At 35.7% G+C, this 22,496-nt stretch overlaps 1 protein-coding gene across 1 annotated transcript in view; it reads right to left on the bottom strand.

The window, feature by feature from the left end:
• Window positions 1-22,496, bottom strand: part of LOC103801856 (laminin subunit alpha-2-like) — a gene marked incomplete at both ends in the record, with an annotated part of 152,688 nt that overhangs the window by 52,498 nt on the left and 77,694 nt on the right. Inside the window, 2 exons of the mRNA XM_009074290.1 lie at window positions 585-796; window positions 1,362-1,463. Of these exons, the coding sequence (XP_009072538.1) occupies window positions 585-796; window positions 1,362-1,463 (314 nt within the window). The remainder of the gene's footprint in view (window positions 1-584; window positions 797-1,361; window positions 1,464-22,496) is intronic.

The raw sequence follows: 22,496 nt of genomic DNA, 5'->3' as shown, positions 1-22,496 counted from the left end.
CTTTAATTTTATCAGAGGACTCAGAAGAGTTCACATAAAATCAGTGGTTTTAAGCAGTCCAGGCAGCATCCTGACATAAATCAAGGGATTATCCAGTTCTGTGTGTGGTACTGATTAAAAACACAGAATACTCCCCTCAAGGCATTTTTCCAGTTTAGAGACTCAGGATGTTATTCTCTGGTCTACTGTTAATGTGGCCCTGTACGGTCATTAAACAAGGAAAATGATATATAAGCAATATATCATCTCTTATTTCAACATGCCATTACTTCACTCCATGATTTACCATATACATGGCAATTACAGTGTTCACAAAACAAACATATTTATAGAACTGTCATTCATGCCTTAATAGTCCATGTGATTTCATTTTCTTAAAAGCTGCTTCTTTCTGTTGCCCACCTCCTCCTGCCTACCCAAAATAAAAAACATACTGACAACTCCGTGAAAGTGTAAATGAATGCTATAGATTTCATGATAATAAATTAGCGTGTTTTAAATTACATCAGCTTAGTGCCCCGAAGAGAGAAAACAACTGTTTTGGGAATCTGCCCATGGCGAAGGGACCTGTTTCCCACATTCACCTGTAGATGGCATTCATCCCATTGCTGTACGTGGCTCTTATGAGGATCCTCTTCACATTTGCAAGGATAGTCATGAACTCCCTCCTCCTGACTGGCACATCGGTGCCATGCACTGAGAAAGATTCTGGTTTCAGCACAATTTCTTCAGTGTACTCTTCAGAAGGCTGCAGGTGAATCCCAGCTTTTGGAGTGCTGATTCTCAAGTCACCTCCCTAGAGACAGCCATGAAAGACAGATTTAAATATGAAAAAAATGTAATGGGAAAAGCCAGTTGGGGCACATGATTTATTGAATAATATATTTTACAAGAATAACAACTATCAGGAATAATATTCACTTTTGATAACCCTGAAATGGACTTGCCTGATAAAATTGAAAAGCAGTGCGAAACAAAGTTTAGGAAATTCAAATAAAACCTAGTGTCATGGATTTGCATAGGCAAAAGCATATTCATACAATGCTGAGCGGCACAGGAACAGATCTGCTGAAAGAATGTGAAAGTGTTACCTCAAACAACCAATTATTTTATTTCTTCATTCCTCCTGATGAACAAGAAGTATAGTTCTATTAGCTATTGCTATACTGCCAGAGGCTCCTTGAGATACTGAAGGTTTTAGTTCTCTGAAGTGTTTCCATTTTTTGATACTATAAATTAGCTGAAAGTATGTGCAACCTTTTGTTTTGTGTCCTTAACCACCAGACTTCATTTTGAACATCTGAAGAAGCAGGAATTTTTTTTTTATTATTTTTTTTTGGCTGTAAATACAATCACTTTACCTCTATGATGACATCAGATTGAACCATCAATTGAACTGTTTCTTCTTCTTCCTTGAAGTCATAGGAGACTGTAAACTTCAGATGTCCTCCAGCAGCTGCTACCTGGAGAGTAAAAAGACAGGATAAAAAGCAACTAAATGAAAGAAAACAGTCCTTAACCATTTGAGGGCAGTTTTCTCCAGCACCAGTATCACCCAGAAGTAGACTTCTTGTGTTGCAAAACCATATGCAGATACCTGGGGATTATAGCTCTACGGACCATTCCCTTCTTGCTCAAACATCTAGAAATCACATCTAGAAATCACATCTAGAAATCACATCTAGAAATTTTTCTTCTATTTCTGTTGAAGGCTGCAAGTTCCTTAAACAAACAGACTAACAGAAATTATAAACAGATCTGAAGTCTGTGCAAATTTCCACTTGATACTGACATCAGATCTTTAGTGTGTTTATTTCAGTTATATGGTCCTCTTTTAGGCTGTCCTCTAGATCAGCAGCCTTGGCAACCTGTAAAAGATCCAATAAGTTCAGTTTCATTGACAGGGCAAACTACCAAAATATTAAAAAAAAAAGCCCAGTGATGTTTTTCTAGAATAAACCTAAAACAAAGTAAGAATTTCCCCACATGGAGTCAAATAAACATACTTTAAGAAGATGTTCCAGTCCTTTCTCTCAGTTTGACCCAGCCTACAATGTGAAAAGTCAATGACCAGGCTCTTGTATCATGCCCATATTTCTTCTATATTCTTTTAGTCCCTCAAATCATGGCACTGACACTAGCTTTTCCATTAAAAATGGAATGTAGTAGGATGCAAATTGAAAGCTGCAGACTTGAATGACAGAGTTCAGTACAGAGAAGTGCTTTCTGTTAATTGATTGGAAGCAGCCTAAGTAAATCAAAGACTGCAAGAGCTACATTTTGGGTTTTAAACACATCTGCCTCGTACTTCACTGGAATGTGAGTCTCCACTCAGAGACTATTAAAATCACAGTTCATACTGCTGACCGCAGAGCAAATTCACGAGTCCTCTACAAAGAGAATCCATGTGCTGCATGTGTCATCCAGTGCAAAAAATACTTCTTACTGAATTTTAAATACAAGAGTGATATGGAAGTTGAGCCCTTGTGAGATCCCTTTTGACATTTTTCTCTGTATCACCCAAAGATCAGTGTTCTGCTTCAAGGATTGTCATCTGGGGCCATCAGCACCAAAGAGAAGAGAGCATAGAAGTTTGCCTTACTGGTGACAAAGGCATGTATTGTTGAGACAAGAATAGCTGTCTAAAAATGTCAAGGAAGTTCCACAGAATTTCCTTTGTCTCTCCCACCTGTTTTTAGATTAATACATCAAACATTTCTTCCCAGCTCAGGAGGCAGAATCAGTGTGTTCAAAAAAGTCACAGACTTCACAAAGAAGTGCAAGTATAGGTGAGAGAAATCACAGCTGTCTTAGTTCTAATCCACCAAGTTTCTGGAAAATAGTTAATTTTTTTTAGTTGTTCACGATTAACTGTATTGCACTATTATGTCACATGTTATTAAAGAATATAACCAGAGAGCAGACAAGACTTTTTACAACACCCTGACAGAGGGTCAATCAAAACCGAAGCAGAAAAGATGGTTCTTTTCCTGTGGAAGGAGGAAGCACTCAGTATTAACTTGAGTAAAGCATGCTTTGATGTTATGCCTGTCACACTAAAATTAATTTTAAACCAAGACAAGTGATGGTAAACCACAAATACTTACAGCACTGCAAACAAACAGCAATGCTACAAATATTAGCAAAGCCATAGATGAGAAAAGCTTGAGTCTTTTTATATGGAAATCGAATTCTAGAAGTCTTTCCCTTCCTCCACTTAGTGAATCTGCTGCCAATGCTTATCTGAAGCAAGCTGCCAGGATCTCTCCTGCTAATGTCATTGGAGAGTACCTCTTTCTCATATGGCTTTTATAACCCATCTTATTCTTGAATCATTTCATGATGATTCACACTCTCACTCTACAATGCCTCTTGTAACTGCCTGTAGAGGTTTAGCACTTAGTGCAGTACACACGGTGCTACCCCCTTCCTTCTGAACATCTAGGAAAAGTAACTTCAGGAGATCAGGAGCTATCTCCACTAAACAGGGTGCTGATTACAATCCCTTTACTCATTAAGCAGTAATGCTATTCTGTCAGTTAAGAGATTCAGTTTGTGATTAAAGCACCTAAATATGAACTCTAATATGAAATAAATATGAATCTAATATGTAAGATGGGACATCTTACATAGCACAATGTGGCTACATGTAAGCAACTGAAAGAAGTCCTTTGTAGGTTCAAAGGAAACTAGAAAGTGGCTGGTCTATGGTGTCCCCACCAAAGGACATGTTTTGAATCACTTCATGATGTATTTATATTTTAGAAGTAATTTGGAAGACATAAAATACATTTCACAAATGAATAAATAATTATGCACTAAGTGTATTATTGAAATAAAACACATGCATCTTGCTCATATGTTTAGTAGTAAATTCTGTACCAGAAAGGCTTGGATGTCAGGCCTCATCCAAGAGAGCATGACATCTGCAAAAGCAAAATTATATTTAAACGAGATTTAGACCAATAGTCATGCAACACCAGACTTTCAAAATGAACTATATAAAAGGCATTATAGAATCATAAGACTTGTTTAGGTTGGAAAAGCCCTCTAAGGTCATTGAGTCCAACTATTAATCCGGCACTGCCAGTCCACCAGTAGATTAAGTCCCTAAGTATCAACAAATATCAAGAAGTTAGACTATATTTTCCCTCTTCACTGTTAGTGGTTGTACCAGAAATATAGTCACTGACATGTTGTATTAGAGAAACAGGCATTACAGAGAGAGTTACTATTTTTATTAGACTGATATAGCTGCAATACAGCTATAGAATAGCAACATGCTTTAGGAAACATGAATTCTGCCTGCTATTACACAATTATATACATAGACTTAAAACTTACAATTAGAACAATTCCAAGTGAACAAATGCTACCAGAAAAATAAAAAAGAGAGGGAAAAAAAGGCTACAAACATGAATGGCCAGAACATTTCAGTGCAGAGTGCTAACCCATATACTGCTGAATACAAAACCAAGGAGTCTCACAGCAAGTTGCTGATAGCAACACAAGGTTCTAAGAGATAATAATGCTCTCGTTCTAGAAGACATCCCCAAAGAAAACAAACCCTGCATTTGTTTCCTGATACACCTATGAATGCTTTTTGCTTGCCGCCATGATTATGAGAAATTACACAGATGTTCACTCACTCTTCCTGTGGCTCTGCCACATTCCTATGGCCGTATCTAACACTAGATACAGTGCCTGAAGGTAATGGCATCATATTTTATAGAGTTTAACCTTCACTTCTAACTTCGTGAATTTCCATGAAATAGAGTTGCAATAAAACGTTGAAGTTTATTTGGACTCTTCCACCTTCACAAACTCTCTAGGTACATATTTATTCAACAACACAGATCTCAGCAAACATATCTGCCACCAGAACATAGGCACTAATCATGTGAAAGAAATCCTTTACATAAAATTACATTTCTCTGAGTTTATTAGTGGTGACCAATTTAGTCCATAATTGATAGGCACCTATGCAGTTGTGATATGGTTTGACAAGTGACTGAACAATGTACCACCTCAACTGATGGCACATGTTCTTCTAGCTGCCCACTTGGTGCAGAAGGGAATGCACAAAGGACGGCTTTTCCTAACTTAATTTACTTATGTTTAAGGATTCCATTGTTAATTCAGCTCTCATATGGATTATTATCTTCTCTGGGAAAAAGTACTCGCTGTAAGTTTATGATATTTAATTGGATTTTGCTGATCCAGTCTGCAGGCTAGTCATAGTGTGAGGGAAGGCAGGGACTAGAAAAGAATTCTGATAGAACCATCACCAAGAAGATGTCAAACCTTTCTTCATTTAATAATAGCTCTCAGTAAAGATTGCATGTTATAGTTCTACTCCAGATCCAATTAGAGATTAAATAGACTTCTCCTCTCTTAGTCAGATTGAATTTAGATAGGATATAAAAGCTCTTCTGAGGCATTAGAGTAATATTTCAGATAAAGCAGGGAGCAGAATAATCATGCTCTATTTGAATGACAGTATAGTTCTGGCTAGCTTTAAAAAAGAAGTAATTTTTCTTTATAGGGAAGTTAAATTTTTCTCTTGAAAGAACAGGCTCTTTCCCCATCACTCCTCCATCTGGAGCTCCTCCAAATCTATCCCAGCTAGTTCAGAATCCTACAGTCTCCCTGCTTAAGTACACTCAAAATTCTTCTATCATATCCAGAATGTTATGATACAGCCTCTTTGCTTTTTAGTATTTCCTTTGCAGAGTTTAGTCAAAGATAAATGAGTTTTATTCAGTATAGGCGCTCATTTGGTCATAGAATGTTCTGTGATGTCTAAACTAAATGTTAATAAACCAAAGAGCAAGATATAAAGCATGCCATTGCTTTATAACATAAACAAACATTTATTTACTCTAACTTGAATGACATGTATGGAAAACTCAAAAAAACCCCTTAAAACCTCACTGCGTAAGACTTTCTTCCTTTGTACATTGGATAATGGAGCAACACATTGACAACAAATCTTAATACTTAAAATTCTCCCAGCAATCAAAAGAGGTATCAAATCAGTGGGTTTACTTATGTGTTTTCTGCTTAAGAGATAAATAAAACCTGTCCAAAGAGCAATCTCAACCAATAATAACCAATCAAAACTCTGCTAAATTGTACTTCATATGTACCTTGACCATGTCACCTCTGTATTTTATATCAATATCTGAGCAATAGGGATCCTTTCCAAAATATAGATTAGTCTTAGCTATAGCAAAGTCTTTCTGTGCACTACATCTGATCACTAGGCAGTAGAAAGAATACCCTGCACCTATCAAAGATATCATGTGTTCAGATTCAAATACAATGGAAACATGAATGAAGAAAGAACACAGAAAAGGGAGACATTTTAATCTAGTAAGTACATTCTTAATCATCCCCTGAAGGTATCCCTTGCTTTTGCTAGAAGATCAGTAAACCAAGTGTAAACAGACAATCTAAAGGTTATTAATTTTTGGTCCTGCTGCCTTTTCCTTCTTGCTCCAGAAGATGAAAGGCATAATTTTGGTAAAATGATTGATAATGTTTGCCATCCTGAAGATGACAATACAATGACTATTCCCAGGACCTTCATATTCAAAAACATTTTTCACAAACAATTTGGACTAACTAAAAACTTACAAAATTCTTTTAATTCAATGTATCTGCTATAATAAGAAACATTTAAACTGAAAACATTTTTTAAAAAAAATCAATAAGGTTCTGATTTGTGGATTTTCTAAATTATACCCATAAACTCAGCCCAGTCTCAATGTTACTGAGACACTGTATTAACATTACCATTTCATAACCCTGTTTCTCTTTCTCTTTGGATGAACTAGACTGCATTGTTTAGCAGTAAAGAAAAATCAGATGTCTAAATAAAATGCAGGAAATCATTGTGTTTAATACATAATTTTGAAACATCCAATGATATCACTGAAGTCTAAGAGAAAAAATGGAAAAAATCTGTTTCTAAGGAAGATGAGAACTGAATGGCATTAGGTCTCCTGTGAGCCCTGTGCTGCGACTCCTACTTATGTTGAGTGGTTGCTCTTTCTGAACTTAGCACTGAAAAAATAATTCGATCAGTGAGTGATTTAAAAATTTGCACAATGAGCTTATATACTGTCTTTTGAAATGTATTTATGATTGTAGACATTTACTCTACAAACTCTCAAATTTCTACCATCATTCTTAGCTTCATTTCCTCTCACTGGAGAAGAGAAAAAGAGCTGACTGGACAACCATTTCTGAAGCCTAAAATCCACTTTGTCAATGACAAGTCTTTACATAATTTAGAATATACGATTGCTTCGTTATAGTTGCTGAACTGCAGTAATCATAGCACATAACCATACTATGATTACTCACTTTTTCTTCCTTTGCTTTCCATATGATTAAAGTCCTTCTGTGACTGTGCCTTTACAACCACTGTCCTCCAAGCTGCTGTAACTAGAGCAAGATTTCAAAAAAAATAAAACAGAGGTATATTCTTCCAGCAGTGATGTGGCAACTGCAATTCATGTACAGTTACTGCCCATGTCTGTTACTGTGGCGGCAGGTAAATCTGAGTCTTTGAAAGTCTTCTAGTCTGGCACAAAATATACCAGAAGCTGTGGCACTCTAGCATAATAGTCCCACACTCACCATAGGAGGATATTTGAAGAAATTAACCTTGTATATCATCAAAGCTACACATATTTTTCCCTGACTGAATATAGTTAAACTGCAAGAAAGAAAAAATAAACAAACCAAACCAGCTAATACAAACTCACCTTTTGCTGACCAGTTTTTGCAACAGCTGCTCTGATCTCTGTAGGCACCAATTAAGCAGGCCAGAGTGGCCAAATGGTGTCGGTCTGGATAAAAATACCATGTTTTTTTAACTGTGAAGATATTTCAGACTACGAGTGTTATTGAAATCAAATTCACTATTTGAGCATCAACTCTGAGACATGTTTCTAAGTAACATACCCTCATCAAACATTTCCCTATAAAACCTGTTTACTACCAGTCTTGTAGCTGTCAACAATCTCATAATTGAAAGTAATTCTTAATTTTACTGATTAAATGTTAGTCTCCCAGTTCCACAGTCTATGATTCCGAAGGGAGAAACCATAATTACAGTAGACATATCAATAAATGCCTTCCTGTAATATTAGAATGAATCACTAACTAGAACATTTATGTCAATGTCCAGTTCCATTACAACACAAGAACTGATCCTTACCCTCCCTTCTCTGGCTGGTACTCCTTCATGAATATTTTAACAAGAAAAAGAATTTGCATAATTTTGCAAAACTAAAAGCTCATATTTCTATGGCAACAAAATCTCGGCATGCTATGATTATTAAAAACAAAAATGCTCGACTATAAAACAAAAGCAACTGTTCAAGTCCAAATTAAAAGCTGTTCTTAGTAAAAATATTTCCCTCGGCCTTGCCATGGCATTTAGGTGTATCAATATTTGCATCTGATATTTCTGAGGACAATCCACTGCATGATGATCTTAAAATAAAAATCCATTGATTCCTCCTAAAGTGTTTCCTTCCTATTCCTAAAGTGTAAGTAGCAGCAAGAAACAGAATCATAGAATCAATCGGGTTGGAAGAGACCTCAAAAATCATCAAGTCCAAGGTTGGTAAAGACCTCTAAGATTGAGTCCAACTGCAAACCCAGCCCACCACATTCACTGCTAAACTATATCCACAAGTGCCATCAAGTGGTACAAACAACTGTTGTTAGTACAGTTCACCAAGTTAGACTGTAAGTATTCTTGATCTTAGGCTTCCTTTGGTTTCCATGTTTGTAAAGCACCAAACTTTGCCACAACAGGAAATGGAAATAAAATTGTAACTTCTAGACAGCCAAAAATGATTTTCCTAACTTCTTCTACTTAACTGAATTGTAACATTACTATGGACAATATTGTACCACAATGATGGCTGCACAAGTAACTCAAAGTAAAACATGACATAACTAGCACTTTGGGATCCTTTAGGAAACTGAAATATATCATAATATTTCAAACATGAAAGAGTTGTGTAACTGCAGTATCTGTTGTGCAAAATTATTCTGACAGAAAGGATATACTGCTTTTAATAACTGCCAGTGTTTTTAACTTCTAAAGTGGGAGATTTTGAATGAAATAACACATAAATACACCAATATTTTGAAGATAATTCCTTCTTTTGTAAGAAAAAGGCAAGGATTTGCAAAGCCAAAATCTGTACTCTTCAGAAGTTGTTTGTTATTTGATATAATAAATGTAACAATAATACATTCTTATTTAGTATTTTGCTGCTTATCATGGAGACCCCTAAGGATCATATATCAAAATAAAAGCAGTAAGAATAAACATTTGAGTATTAAACAAAGATATAGATCTGTATAAACTTGTTTCTGTGTACTATAATTCACCAACACTAATCATAGAAAAAAAATTCAAAACCTCCTTGCATTTTGATTTCATTTTTCAGGGTAAGGGAAAACAAAGCAGTGAATCAGAGCTCTTGTGATTTTTTTGGTCTATTTTCAGTCAGTATAAAACCATATCTTGAATTACTTTGCCTCTGGAGCCAATTCTTTCTCATGATTAAATTCATGGCCACTTTCCTGGCTTCTTAGTTTTGCAGCCTTTCTTCTGCTAACCTTATTCATGACAAGCTAACACATTTTTGAAAAATACCTATGCTTTCTTTTACAGAAAGAAACTTGTGTTTGATGTTAGTTGAAATGAATGCTAGTTAATAGTAACTAAATATATGTATGTATTACACAAACTTGAATTTTAATACTGTTTTACTCCAGGAACAAAGATTTTTCAGAACAGTACAGACAGCACTTAATTAACAAATATGCTTTAAGACAGATTTTCTTTTTAAAAATCCAGGGTAGATAAAATCTATCATGCCATTGTACCCATAAGAGCAATTCTGCACTTGTTATCACCATCATGGTAATCCACAGATGATTCTTACTCAAGGCAATGTGGTCATATATATATATGAGCACAGCCCATGACAGACAAACTCACATATACTATATATGTGTATGCACACAGTGAAAATAAAATTTGATATGCACTCATCTTTGAAAACCACAAAACTGTGCTGGTCTTTTAAAAGGTAAGTAAAAAAAGTTTGTTTCAAAATAATCTTAAAGAAAAGCTCCTTTCTAAAAAATCTTTGCAGGTAAAATGCATTTTTTGCTTCAAGTCTTTATCTTTCTTAGATATGATCTTCTGAAAGAACCTACATTTCTTCTTAGAAGGCTGAAGGAAGGTGAGCAATCAAGCTAATGAGATTGGAGAGCAAAGGAAAGACAGAACACACGTCAATTGATGCACAGCAGTGAGAAAGGAGAAATGGTATAGCTTTCTAAGTCCCCCGTAAGAGAATGTATTCTTTCAACTCCAATTTGCCTTAACAGGAGCTGCCAAAAATATCCTTTAGCCATTGTGAGGATAATCCAGCTCTTAGAACTTTGCAGTTTCTGCATTATTGTGTGTTACTTTAAATATTTTTTCTCTTAAAGGAAAAACATGAGTATCTATTCTCCATAAAATATCCTGATTTAAAAATTACATTATTTTACAGTAAGACAATACAGGCTGCCATTTCTTCTTACCATTTGTCCCTACAGGTGCAGCACCTTCCATTTACAGACTCAATGAAGTATCTTTTCTTCCAATTATTGATCTATATACTGTATCTTTTATTAGGGAAAAAAGAGGACCCTGATATTCATTAATTCCCTCTGTTTTGAAGACAGAATGATGGAGAAAATTTGCTTTGGATGAATTAATAACTCCAGAAGAAGGGAAGTCTACTGCCCAAGGGTTAAATGCCCTGAAAGAATTGACATCGATCTTATGCTGGCATAAGCTCCATGGAAGTTATATACCAAGTCCCATTTGAAGGATTCATCATCAAAACATATTACAGTTCCACGAGGTATGTTAACATAGAGACTGTGATTAATATAACATCAATTTGAATTCACACAAGTAGGGAGAAGTTCAACAGAGATTAAATGTTCTCAGGCCTGTCGACTTCATACACTTAATCATGTAGATATTTTGCAATTTTTTTTTAACAGAAAGTGCTATCTGGATTTAAGTGAGTATGAGAGCCTCCTATTCCTTTCACAGATTTGCCTTACAAAATGTCAGAAATTCCTTTACCTTTGGCTATAGAATATACTACACAACAAACTGAATATGAAAACTATGTGATAGTATTGTCCTATATACACTTTCTTTTAGTGTTCTGAAAATATCAGAGGCATCTAAAAATTAATACAATACTCGTAAGCTTAGAGAATAAATACATTATGTCTAGCAATCTGATCATGATGAATGCACATGATGAATATAGAGTAAGCACCCACACATAACAATAAAAGAAAATAATGCGAAAAAATATTTCTATTGAAAAATTATCTTCTCTATGTCCATGTTAGTCATCTAACTCATCCCCAACATAACAACAGTCTCACCTTGAGAGAAGAATGTGTCTATGTGTGCACATGCAAAAGTATGTGGTTTTATGCATACAGTGAGCACACTTTGACATACCCTACATGGACAAGACACACAAATCAGGTGACTTAGAATCTCTCAGAAAATATCCCACTCAATTGCAGCAAAAATTCTCGTATGTAATTTTTAAATAAGAAAGTACTTCCTACTCTAATGTCAGGATAAACATATTTAACGTGTAACAGCTATAATACTCAAATAATGAAGAATTATTTTAAAAAAAAAACCATAAAAAAGGTTTAACTTATGTTCTCCCAACATAAGTTCAGTTTCTAGCAACTGATTGATTCATGTTTCCTCATCTGAATCCTCGGAGAATTGGGAATGACACTATCTATGTGCATCAGAGACCAGAAGAAGAATGACACAATAATTCTGAGTTTTGGTGTTGTAGATAATTGTTTGAAGAATAACTGCAATTTTGCAACCTTAAATATTAAAATCTCAGTATAGAAGTTCATCACATGCTTTAGGTTTTTTAAAACTTAATACAGGATGTGAATCTTGTATCTAATAGAATCTGTGATTTTTATTACTTATTATTACTCTGTTTCAATAACTTTTAAAAAACTATTCTGAATTTCAAAAAATAGGTTGGAAAACCTCAACTTCATTTAATATGTTAGCCAGGATACCAGCTTCTAACTTCTCTTTAATATCTTTTGAGTTCTTGGTGTAACAAAAAGCTATAAAACTCGCATAGGATCAATTCTTGTATGTGGCTCATATATAATATATAAATACAAGGTCTTCTGAGTGTGATTAATGTGATTTATATACCTACATAAATTTCCTTTAATTGAATGTGTTCCCTCCTTCCTTGTTTCTGTTGTCAACGAGTACTTTCTGCTCATTTCTAATGTAAGCCAGGTTGCTAGGTCCTAATAAACCAAGTTTAGACTAACAATGTACATTTTCTGCTTCCATCTCAAACTCTCTAATATTTACCAGGGTTCCATGCTGCCTTAGATTTAATGCAAATAGTGCAGTCTGAAGCAACAATTAACTTTATAGCTGGAAGATAAAATGTGAATAAAAAAACTATCACTTCACAATAGCATCAAGAGGAAAAAAATGATTTAAAATGTTAAGCTTAACTTAGTGCTGTTTAAAATATGTGTTAAATGAGGACTGAGACCTACACAAAGTTATACAAGTTTCCAGACACCATAAGAACACACCATAAACTCTTTACAAATGCTAATTTATATTTGAAATAATACTCAAGCATTAAGTTAATCACACACAATCAGGGAGTGTTGGGTTGGGATTTTTTAGGTATAGCATCTATTTACAGGTCATTGCTTTGACTCAGCAGTGTGTTGTAGACCCTCTGCCTTTGATTTTTTGGTCATGAGACATAGTCCCCTCCTGATTGTTGCAAAATCTCTTAGATCTACAATTGTTTGAAAGTTAGAAGGGACAGAGATTAGATCCAACACTTTCTTTCAGTCCTCCACTTCCATGATCTCAATTATTTATGTATGAATTCTGTTTCTTCATCTGCCTCTTTTCTCCCTCCCCCTACTTGTACTGGCTCATTGGTAATTATTTCATAATCTCTTGCATTGACTACCAATTATAGTTTAATACTTTCAGTACATTACCTTTTATTTAATGCTGTGTATTCTCTAATCCATTCAGAATTTCATTCTCTTACCTCAAGCATAAGTCTCCTACTCTGAAAACGAGTGCAAATTGCTGTCTGCTGGGTTGGTGAGCAGGACAGCATTGATGTGTGCTTGCATTCTCACACTATTCCATACGCATGCAACATCGGTCACTGTTGGAGACCCACTTCCTATGCTCAACAGACCTTTCCTCTGACTAACTACAGCTGCTCTTACTTTCTTATAGATATTTCAGAACTGATCTCCTGCTGGTAGCAACTGCTGTATCTCCATGAACTTAATCGATTTCTGAAAACTTCTGCTAACAGGGGATCCATCTTTTCCTTCAGCAGCAAGTGCCAACTAAGGTGCTGATATCTCACTTCTGAAGAGCTAAAGATAATCCTAGCAAGCTCTGGGGAGTGAATGAATCTGCGGCCATCGAGGAAGAATTACTATTACTTAACACTTGAAAAAAATTGCTCTTTGCACTAATTTTCACAAAAAAATATGTACAGTGCTGTATCTGCTGAAGTCTGTTAGGAATTTCATAGTCAATGTCTTTCATTAATTCGTTTCTGAATGTAGAGCAGAAAGCAGGTAGCCAAAATCCAAACCAAAACATTTAAGCATCTTATATTCGGTAAAAGAAAGAATGGAACATGAAACAACAGGGAGTAAATTGCTATGTATTAAGCCTGCACAAATCCACACATGCAGCCCATGAGGTTTTGTTTTTAAAATGTAAGTGTGCTGTGCTTGAGAAGAAAGCTTAGAAAAGCATGCAGCCCCTGTGTGATATGCATAACAACCGACCTGTGTTGTTTGTTAACAACCAAACCTGCCCATCCCATTGCCTTTGTCTCCTTCATGGCCTGGTAATAAAGCTTGTACATAAAACTCTGTGCACCTACTTGCACATCGTTAATAAAGTCATTTATAGGAAAACATATATATTTATGCATATTTGGGAAGATTGTAAAATTCACAGTCCTGCACACTGTGCATGGAATTCCACTGCATTCTCAACATGATTCTAAAGTATATTAGCTTAGGTGAAAGAACACTTTTTTTTCCAAATGTTTTTTCATAGTGAGGTGTAAGTTCATGTGCATAGCCATCCATACAAATAATGGTGCTCAGAAAGAAGCATCAGGGCCTGTCGTTGTAATATGTAGAAGTTCTATTCTGAAATATTCAGATGTGAGCAAGACTGGTCTTATTATGTCTTCAATGAACTGGTAAAACTGTACATGGTAAAATGGTAAAAGTTTTTTGTAAATCTTGCATGTAGTTTGTAATAAAAAATTCAGATCCACTAATTTCTTTAGCATTCCAGCCACCATTAAGCGATTCTCATAAAACTTTTAGTTTATATGGACTGCAACCTGAATCATCATAAGCTTCATTTATGCACACTTTTCAGACCCTTCTGTAGAGAATTTGAAATTTCAAGTTATATCTCATTTATACTTTCCTACAAATACGCTTCAGGATAAACAGCATAAAGTGTAATATCTGTTACTTTAGCATTATTGAGCCAAACCCCACCAAAACACTAGGTTACTGGATGACAGTGATATCCTGTAACACATTTCACATCCAAATCATTCATGTTAGGTATTTGTGGGAAGTCATGGAACCAAGAGCAACACACAAAACCATTAACACTCAATATGCAAAGTCTATTACATTTCTGTAACTTATGGTATGCATGGTGGGCATGTAATACAGACCTGCAACTTTTGAGAAAGTCAAGTTCTTAAGGCCTAATTCAATCCTCATGCACTCGAAAAATTATCAGAGTGATTCCTGCCTGACTAGTGAGTTAATGATTTATTCATCAATGTTTTCTGCAATACAGAGTGCTTTAGAGTATTGGGTATTTGTATATAAGTGGTGACATTTTGGTAGGAGTTGGACTGCAGGAGTGACTCCTCTGGGAAGTGGTCAGGAGCTGCCCTGTGCCAGGCACAGCATGGTCCAGCTGACTCTGCAGTGGACCCACCACAGGCCCATCAGCCAAGCTGGTGATGCTTCTGTGGAAACATACATAAGAAAGGAGGTAGAAATATGGAATGAAGAGATGAGGAGGGAACAAAAAATAGTAACAAACATCACAGAGAACACCTAGGTCAGAAAAGGAGGTGCTCTATGGCACAGCAGATATCCCTGCAGCCCATAAGAGAGCCCATGCCAAGCACATTTTCCTGAACAGGAACTGCAGCCAACAGAGAACCCACACTAGCACACTAGAGAGGATTCTTCACGAAGGACACGCCAGAGCAGAGGAAAATGTGTGAGAGACGAGCGGCAGACAGGAAATGTTACATACTGACCACATCCTCCCACTTACCCTGACACACCTAGTGGTAGAGGAATCAGGAGTGAAGGGCTAAAGTTTAGCCTAGGAAAGGATGAAGGAAAAATACTTTTTAAATATTTGTATTTATTTCTCACTATTTTAACTGCCAATAAATTAAAATATTTTTCTCCAAGATGAGTCTGCTTTGCCAATGACAGCAATTGGTAAGCAAACTCCCTGTCTTAATCTCTACACATGAGTTTTCTCATTCTACTTTCTCCCCCTGTCCTGCTGAGAAGGGGGAGTGAGAGAGCAGCTGGGTGGGAGTTTGGCCCTTAGACAAGGTTAACTCAGCATACCCTCTCATTTTCATTCTGGAACAGTTGATTTGAGATTATCATGTAAAGTTTGAAAACATCAAGATATGCCTACCAGAAACAGAAGAAAATGCCTCAATTATATTTTTAGTTGCAGCCTTAGGGAAACACTTGGTCATTTCATAAGAAGTGTCTGAGAAATACCTGAAGGCAAGAAATACAACCCATTTAAAATCCAAGATACTTAAGGTCCCACTGAAGTCAACACAGGGATATGAATTTCAATAATCTGTCTAAGGTTGCCTAGCAATTCACAGATTTACCACAAAAATATAATTACAAAAGGTCAAAATATAATACATCACAAAATGTTCACTAGTAATGAAGAGTCAAACAAATAGGCAAGTATTCTTCAGGATTGATCTCACAATGCAGTGAACAGCAAGTGGTAAATTCTATTTTATATTATTTGTTCAACATTTTTCAATACAAAATTTTGCTTTTAGTGTAAAACTCAACATGGCATAATCAGACTCTGACTTTACAAATACTCTAATTTGCAGTTAATTCAAGTTTTGAAAATAGTTTAACAATATTAACACATTGCTTTATATCTAGCCAGTTACATTAATCTCAGTTTACTTAGCTACTGAATCAATTAAAATGAACAGTAAATGTAAGGTTCTGCAACAAAAAGAACTCTTAACTTCTGGGGTGTCAGCCACACAGCCACAACTCCTGAAAGAAAAACTAGGCTTCACCAAAGTCCATATGCAAGATATGACACATACTGTTTCTCACAGTACTCTAGTCCCTGTGGAGCTCTCTATTCCCATTTAACTACTCTGAAGTCAGGCACTAATAAGGTTTACTGGCATTTAGGTTTTCTAGTATGATTCTTAATCTCTAGAATAGGTCATGGCACTGGACTTCACCAGAGAATAATAGGAATGTTTGAGATTGAAAAACAAGAGCATAACACAATAATTTGCAATATAGTGATTTCCAAATAGTCAACTGTATCTCTGTGATACACAGTAAGTTGCCAAACTTTTAATTTCTATAGTTTTCATTTTAATCATTTAAATGCAAGTACTAGCTCTTAACTGCTTGTGGGTCTATACCTAGTACAGAATCATAAAATAGTTAAGCTTGGAAGGGACCATCTAGTTCAACCCCTAAATCCAACCAAAACTTTAGATTAATTTCTTTTTTTTTAATTGAGATATATATTTAATTTGGCTTATCTTTAGCCGGAAAGGAGGAGTCCAACTGCGAGTATGTAAAGCCTAGAAACAGTGTTCTATTATACCGTTCTGACCACTCTGCTCTTGAGAGCAGCTTAGCATCCTCTGAAATAGGAAAGAATTTCTAACTTTGTTTTGTGTGAATCCAAAAGAAAAGAGAAAAATATGCCAATATATTAGATGAGCAAAGGAGGTTTTAAAAAAATCACCCCTATTGTCTCTGTTACTTCTCAAAAGGAAGAAGGAGCACATAAAGAATGTTACATTGATAAAATCACTTGGAATTAGAGTTGACATGACGACTCTCATGACATTTTAATAATGAAGCAATTTCAGTTTTTAAATGATATTTTGTTTGCTATGGAGCTATTCAGAAAATCTGAAGAAATGTGCCTGGCAGTTAAACCTGAAAAAATATTTCAGAGGCTAAACTGACAAAACACAATTTACAAGTCTTTCACAGCTGTGCTGTTAATTCTCTTCATTTTAATAAATGCCTGCCAACCAAAACTATCTGCTCCAGGTCAAATGAAACCTTTGATCTGTAATGAAATCTTCCAATTTTTCATTTTAACTGGACCAAAAAAAGTTTTTATCATGAGTTGATCCAAATAAATTCTCACTACCTTTTGTCCCAACTTTTTTATTTCATGACCCTATCAAAGATGGATTATTCACTCAGACAAATTTGACAGTGATTCCTGTATTGCTAGAATCCTTATTCTTCATTCATGGCTATATCTTCTCATGGCTAAAATTGATGCACATAAATTATTTGCAGTCCAAATTATCACTACCCTTTTTCAGATTAAAAGTCTAGCTGCTGTAGGGAAGAGGACACTGTGAGAACATCAAGGTATGGAACAAATATTTGAGCCAGATAATTTAAATGGGTTTACAACTGACCGTTAGTTTGGCTACTTACTGTAAAACACAGCTGTCTTCAAGGTGCAATCTTTTCGATTTTCTAAGAAAACAGGAGTTGCTGCTTGGTAAGAGCAGGTCCCCAAAACACTAGTTTCTGATGAAGTTCAAAGCAGGGTGTGAAAGCACTGTCTACCCATCAGGACATGAACTACTGTCACAATCACATCCTCCTAGGTGGCACAGATATTTATGCAGCTTTCAGCGCATTTAATTTAAATTAATTTTCACAGAAATTAAGCAACTGTGTTTTCCTGGAAACCTATCTAGGCACAGTATGACCTTGTTTTTACTCAGGGTTCTCATGTGTCTCCATGCAATTAAAATTGCTCAACTCACTGAATTATGTGATTATTGATATATGCTGACTCTGTACATTGCTTTTGTCTATTATATAAATGACTTCATCAGATTTTTTTTTAAATTGATGCACCAACATTGAGTTGGTGCAAAATTGTACCTAAATTAGTGAACTATTGCATTGAATTTTTTTTTAGGTGCAAGGACTGGAAGCAATCTAAACTACAGAGGTTGGGAATTTGGCTATTAATATCTAATCTAGGTTTGTTTAAAGTTATTCTGGAACATTTACAACACCTGATAGTATAGTTAGGGCAATTATTTAATAACTACCACTTTGGACTGCTGAGGATCTACAAATAACTGACAGGTCATGTGCTGTTGAATGACTTCATCTTATGCAGATAGCTAAAATACATCCATATTCATTAATAGTACCAATATAATAGTAACTATATTTTCTACTGGGACAATATACAGCCATGGCTGGATGAAGAAGTGACCTTTGCAATCATGATCTGATTCTAATAGTGTATACAAATTATGTGTTTTACTTTACAGATTATAGTTTAGAAAGCTCATGTTTTATAACCTGACATAAGCATTTTAGTAACATACATATATAAACATTTCTGTCATGTAAACCATTAGTTACAAACTACATTGACTGTAGTTTCCTTACAGCTGTGTTACTGCATCCTGTGTGTATCTTGTTTTCATTTGAAAATTGAGAAAAATGACAAGTGATAATTTTTGTGAACTGTCTCCCTGTTGGGAGATCTGGGTGTTATTGCACAGGATAGCTGACTTGTCTGTACAGGCCTCTATCACAAATATAATGGTGCAGTGACAATTCCTGTATTTAACCTTCCTTTGTAGTGTAAAGGAAAAAAAAGTGCATGGCAAAGTGTCCAGTGCAGACTGTCAAAGAATTTCCAACAGAAATTACAGTCTAAGGCACTTCTCATGAATGGGGCAGGGTTTGATCCTTTTTATCTACCTTTTGTACACATTTTTTACCATTTTTCAAAACAGAATACTTTCAAGTTAAAGTAGGAACTGCAGGGACCCCTAACACCAGTTAATGCATTTAGAGATATTCCCAGTGTTCCTTCACTGCTTGTGGAGAAGGAGAGGGTATTCCCATGTTCATGTAGAGTATAAGTTAGTGCTATGAACTGTCCTGTGGGGGAACTTGGCGCTCTCCTTCAGTTACATAGGGAGTCATCAAAACTGTCTTGTGAACTTAACACACCAGAATAGACCTAATTATCTGCCAAGATTTCTGCATCTCCCATTTAGGAAGTTAATTTGATAAACTGCGTGGTGAGACAGCAAATCACAACTGTTTAAATTGTTTATAACTGTTTTCTCTAGTGATCTTCATCGTGCCAAACAATTAATATGGTTTGAAGTTTTTGTACACTCAACTAGATGTATGTAGTTTTGCTTAAATCTGGAGAAGTTAAAAATATTAACACAGAGGGGAAGAGAAAATATTGACAATAGGAGTCTCTAGGATTCTTTTTTAAATATTTATGGGAATAGTCTGAGAGGAGTATGAGCTAGGAGACATTCTCAAATTATAGTTTGGATGGGACAATCCTCTTTTGGAGGATGAGAGTAATTCTTTACACAAGCAAGGTAAAGAAATTTAATAATTTTATTAGTTGCACTATACTGTTACTTCTTTCATAGAATTATAGAATATCCTGAGTTGGAAAGGACCCACAAGGATCATCCAAGTCCAATTGCTGGCTCTTCACAGAACAACCTCAAGAATCCCACAGCATGCCTGAGGGCATTGTCCAAATGCTTCCTGAACTTTGGCTTCCTGCCATAACCACTTCCCTGGGGAGCCTGTTCCAGTGTCTGACCAGCCACTGGGTGATGAACCTTTTCCTGATATGCAACCTAAACCTCCTCTTACACACCTTCATGCCATTCCCTCAGATCCTGTCACTGGTCACCAGACAGAAGAAATTGGTGCCTGCCCCTCCACTTCCCCTTGTGAGGAAGCTATAGATTGCTATGAGGTCTTTCCTCAGTCTCCTCTTCCCCAGGGTGAACAAGCCAATTGACCTCAGCTGCTCCAGTACTCCTTAAATAGTTGCTGCCAATTCAACAGCATAGCGTTTCAATAATATGCCCATGCCAGTGGAGTCAAAACAAAAGAGAGCCCAGCAATTCTTGGATTATTAAAACAGACGTGCCCTTAAAGTACCCATGTGAACAAAACATCTGACAGTGTAGCTCAAAAACTATTTTGCAAACTTTTGTTTTCATTTTTAGTAATCTGCGTGTCTAAAACTCATTCCATCCAAGTACCAATATATGGTTGAATAAAGAATTTTTTATGTTCCGTTTTGGCCCAAGCACCATTTTATTACCTCAGTTTAAGCCTACTGGAATGCGAGTTTAATGATGAAAATTATCATTAAATGATTAGGCCTTCATTTCAGTATAGTTACAGCTCTTGACTCTTCTCAATATAGTATCATTTTACTGTAAAATGAGGAAGTGTATTATACTCTAAGAACATTTAAAATAGTCTAAAGTAATAGTTGTAAGTCCTAATACACTGTGCGAGACTTTTCCCAGACTAAGATACAGACATAAATTAGTACCATATTGTACACATGTTGATGAAGATAATATCCTGCCAAGTAGGAAAATGTCATCCTAAAATAGAAAGCCACATTTCCTCAGGATATTGATCTAGCTTAGCTGGATCCTATAAAAGACAAAAAAAGTGGATAATGTAACTTTAGACATGAGAAGTTATTAAGTGAATTGACTGTTGGAGCAGTAGCTAATCCTCAGTCCCTACAGCACGAGAATTTCTCAGGTCAGATTGTTTTTATAGCTCTAATCTCCTAATGCAGCTCACTCTTGGGAAAGGAGAAGGAACTCTGAAGTTATAACTTACTGTGGTGCTTGTGTCCTGTATTTTTGCACAGCAGTTTGCTTACTTGCCTCACAAAGTCGTAACACAAAGTGCTTGAACTTCACAATTCCTTTTGGATGTTTTTGTAAGGCCTTTTTATCTACTCAAATTGCTCCAGCAGTAATTTCTATTATGGTGGGGATTTTTTTCAAATTCATGGTGTTTTAGTGTCTAAAAGGCTTAATCAATGACTTAACAGACATGTGAAACAAGGTGTGACTAGCAGAATATTTCAAAGCCCCATTAATGTTTAAACATTTATATCCTTTAGTGTGGATCTTGCTATACAAGAAACAGCAACAGTTACTTGCCTCAGTGGAACTATGTTCATCAACTGTAACTGGCCACCTGCAATTTTTGGTGTCTAAAAGAATAGAGAAAAGAGTACCAATGCAGAGTAGCTACTGAACTAGTATACAGCTAAGAACAAAAAACACAATTCCACTTTGAGAACACACACAGTCATTCCTATGGCCCAGAGAAAGATGTTTAAAGCTTAAGACAAGACATTAGGAAATTAAGTGCATCTTCTCTGTCTCATAACTCACGCTGATAGTATGCAAAATATCATGAATTGGTGCACGTTTAAGGCATATGGGGAGCTCTACCACAGCCTAGAAGCCGATAAATAAAAAGGATGAGGGCATGGTCACATATACTTTTCTACAATTAACTGTCCCACAAAACTCATGTTCTTGGTTAGCAAAAAGCAGGTTTTGTAGAATGCAATATTGACCTCATTTGTGCAATTAAAGTGAGAGAACACTTGGGTAAGGCTTTTTTGGACCACTATTTTTCTTACATGTGCCTAGTCAAGACAAGCCAGAATATGACTTGAAAAGTAGTTACATTAATTCTTCTTTTCTGTATCCTTCTATGATTCTACTTGATTTGATATATTGCTTCCCCTTCTTTGACCTTATTTCGCTATTTTAGTGTTGGCTCGGATCACTTTCCAGGGCTCACTGCTGTTTATATACTCCAGTACAAAAGTGTAGTATGCAATACAATCGCATAAATTATAAGAGTGATAATGGCATGTTTTCCTTCATTTATTTTGATACTAACCTGAATCAAAGAGAGGTTTAAAAATTCTTAATGCATTAACACCAAGGGCATACAGATTCTACTCACTGCTAACACAACCATTTTAATTACTTAGCAGATTACAATATGAAGACAGAAATAATGCATCCCTGAACAAGAGACTTTTAAAAGGATTTTGTGACTATATTGTAGGAAAACACATTTCTTCTTTCTGATGAGTGTTGAATGCAATAGACAGCAATTTACGGCATAAACTG

The sequence above is a fragment of the Acanthisitta chloris genome, unplaced genomic scaffold (assembly GCF_000695815.1).
Source record: "Acanthisitta chloris isolate BGI_N310 unplaced genomic scaffold, ASM69581v1 scaffold2095, whole genome shotgun sequence".
NCBI lineage: Eukaryota > Metazoa > Chordata > Aves > Passeriformes > Acanthisittidae > Acanthisitta > Acanthisitta chloris.
Note: the sequence above shows the minus strand (reverse complement) of the source record. Positions and strands in the feature narration are given on the sequence as shown.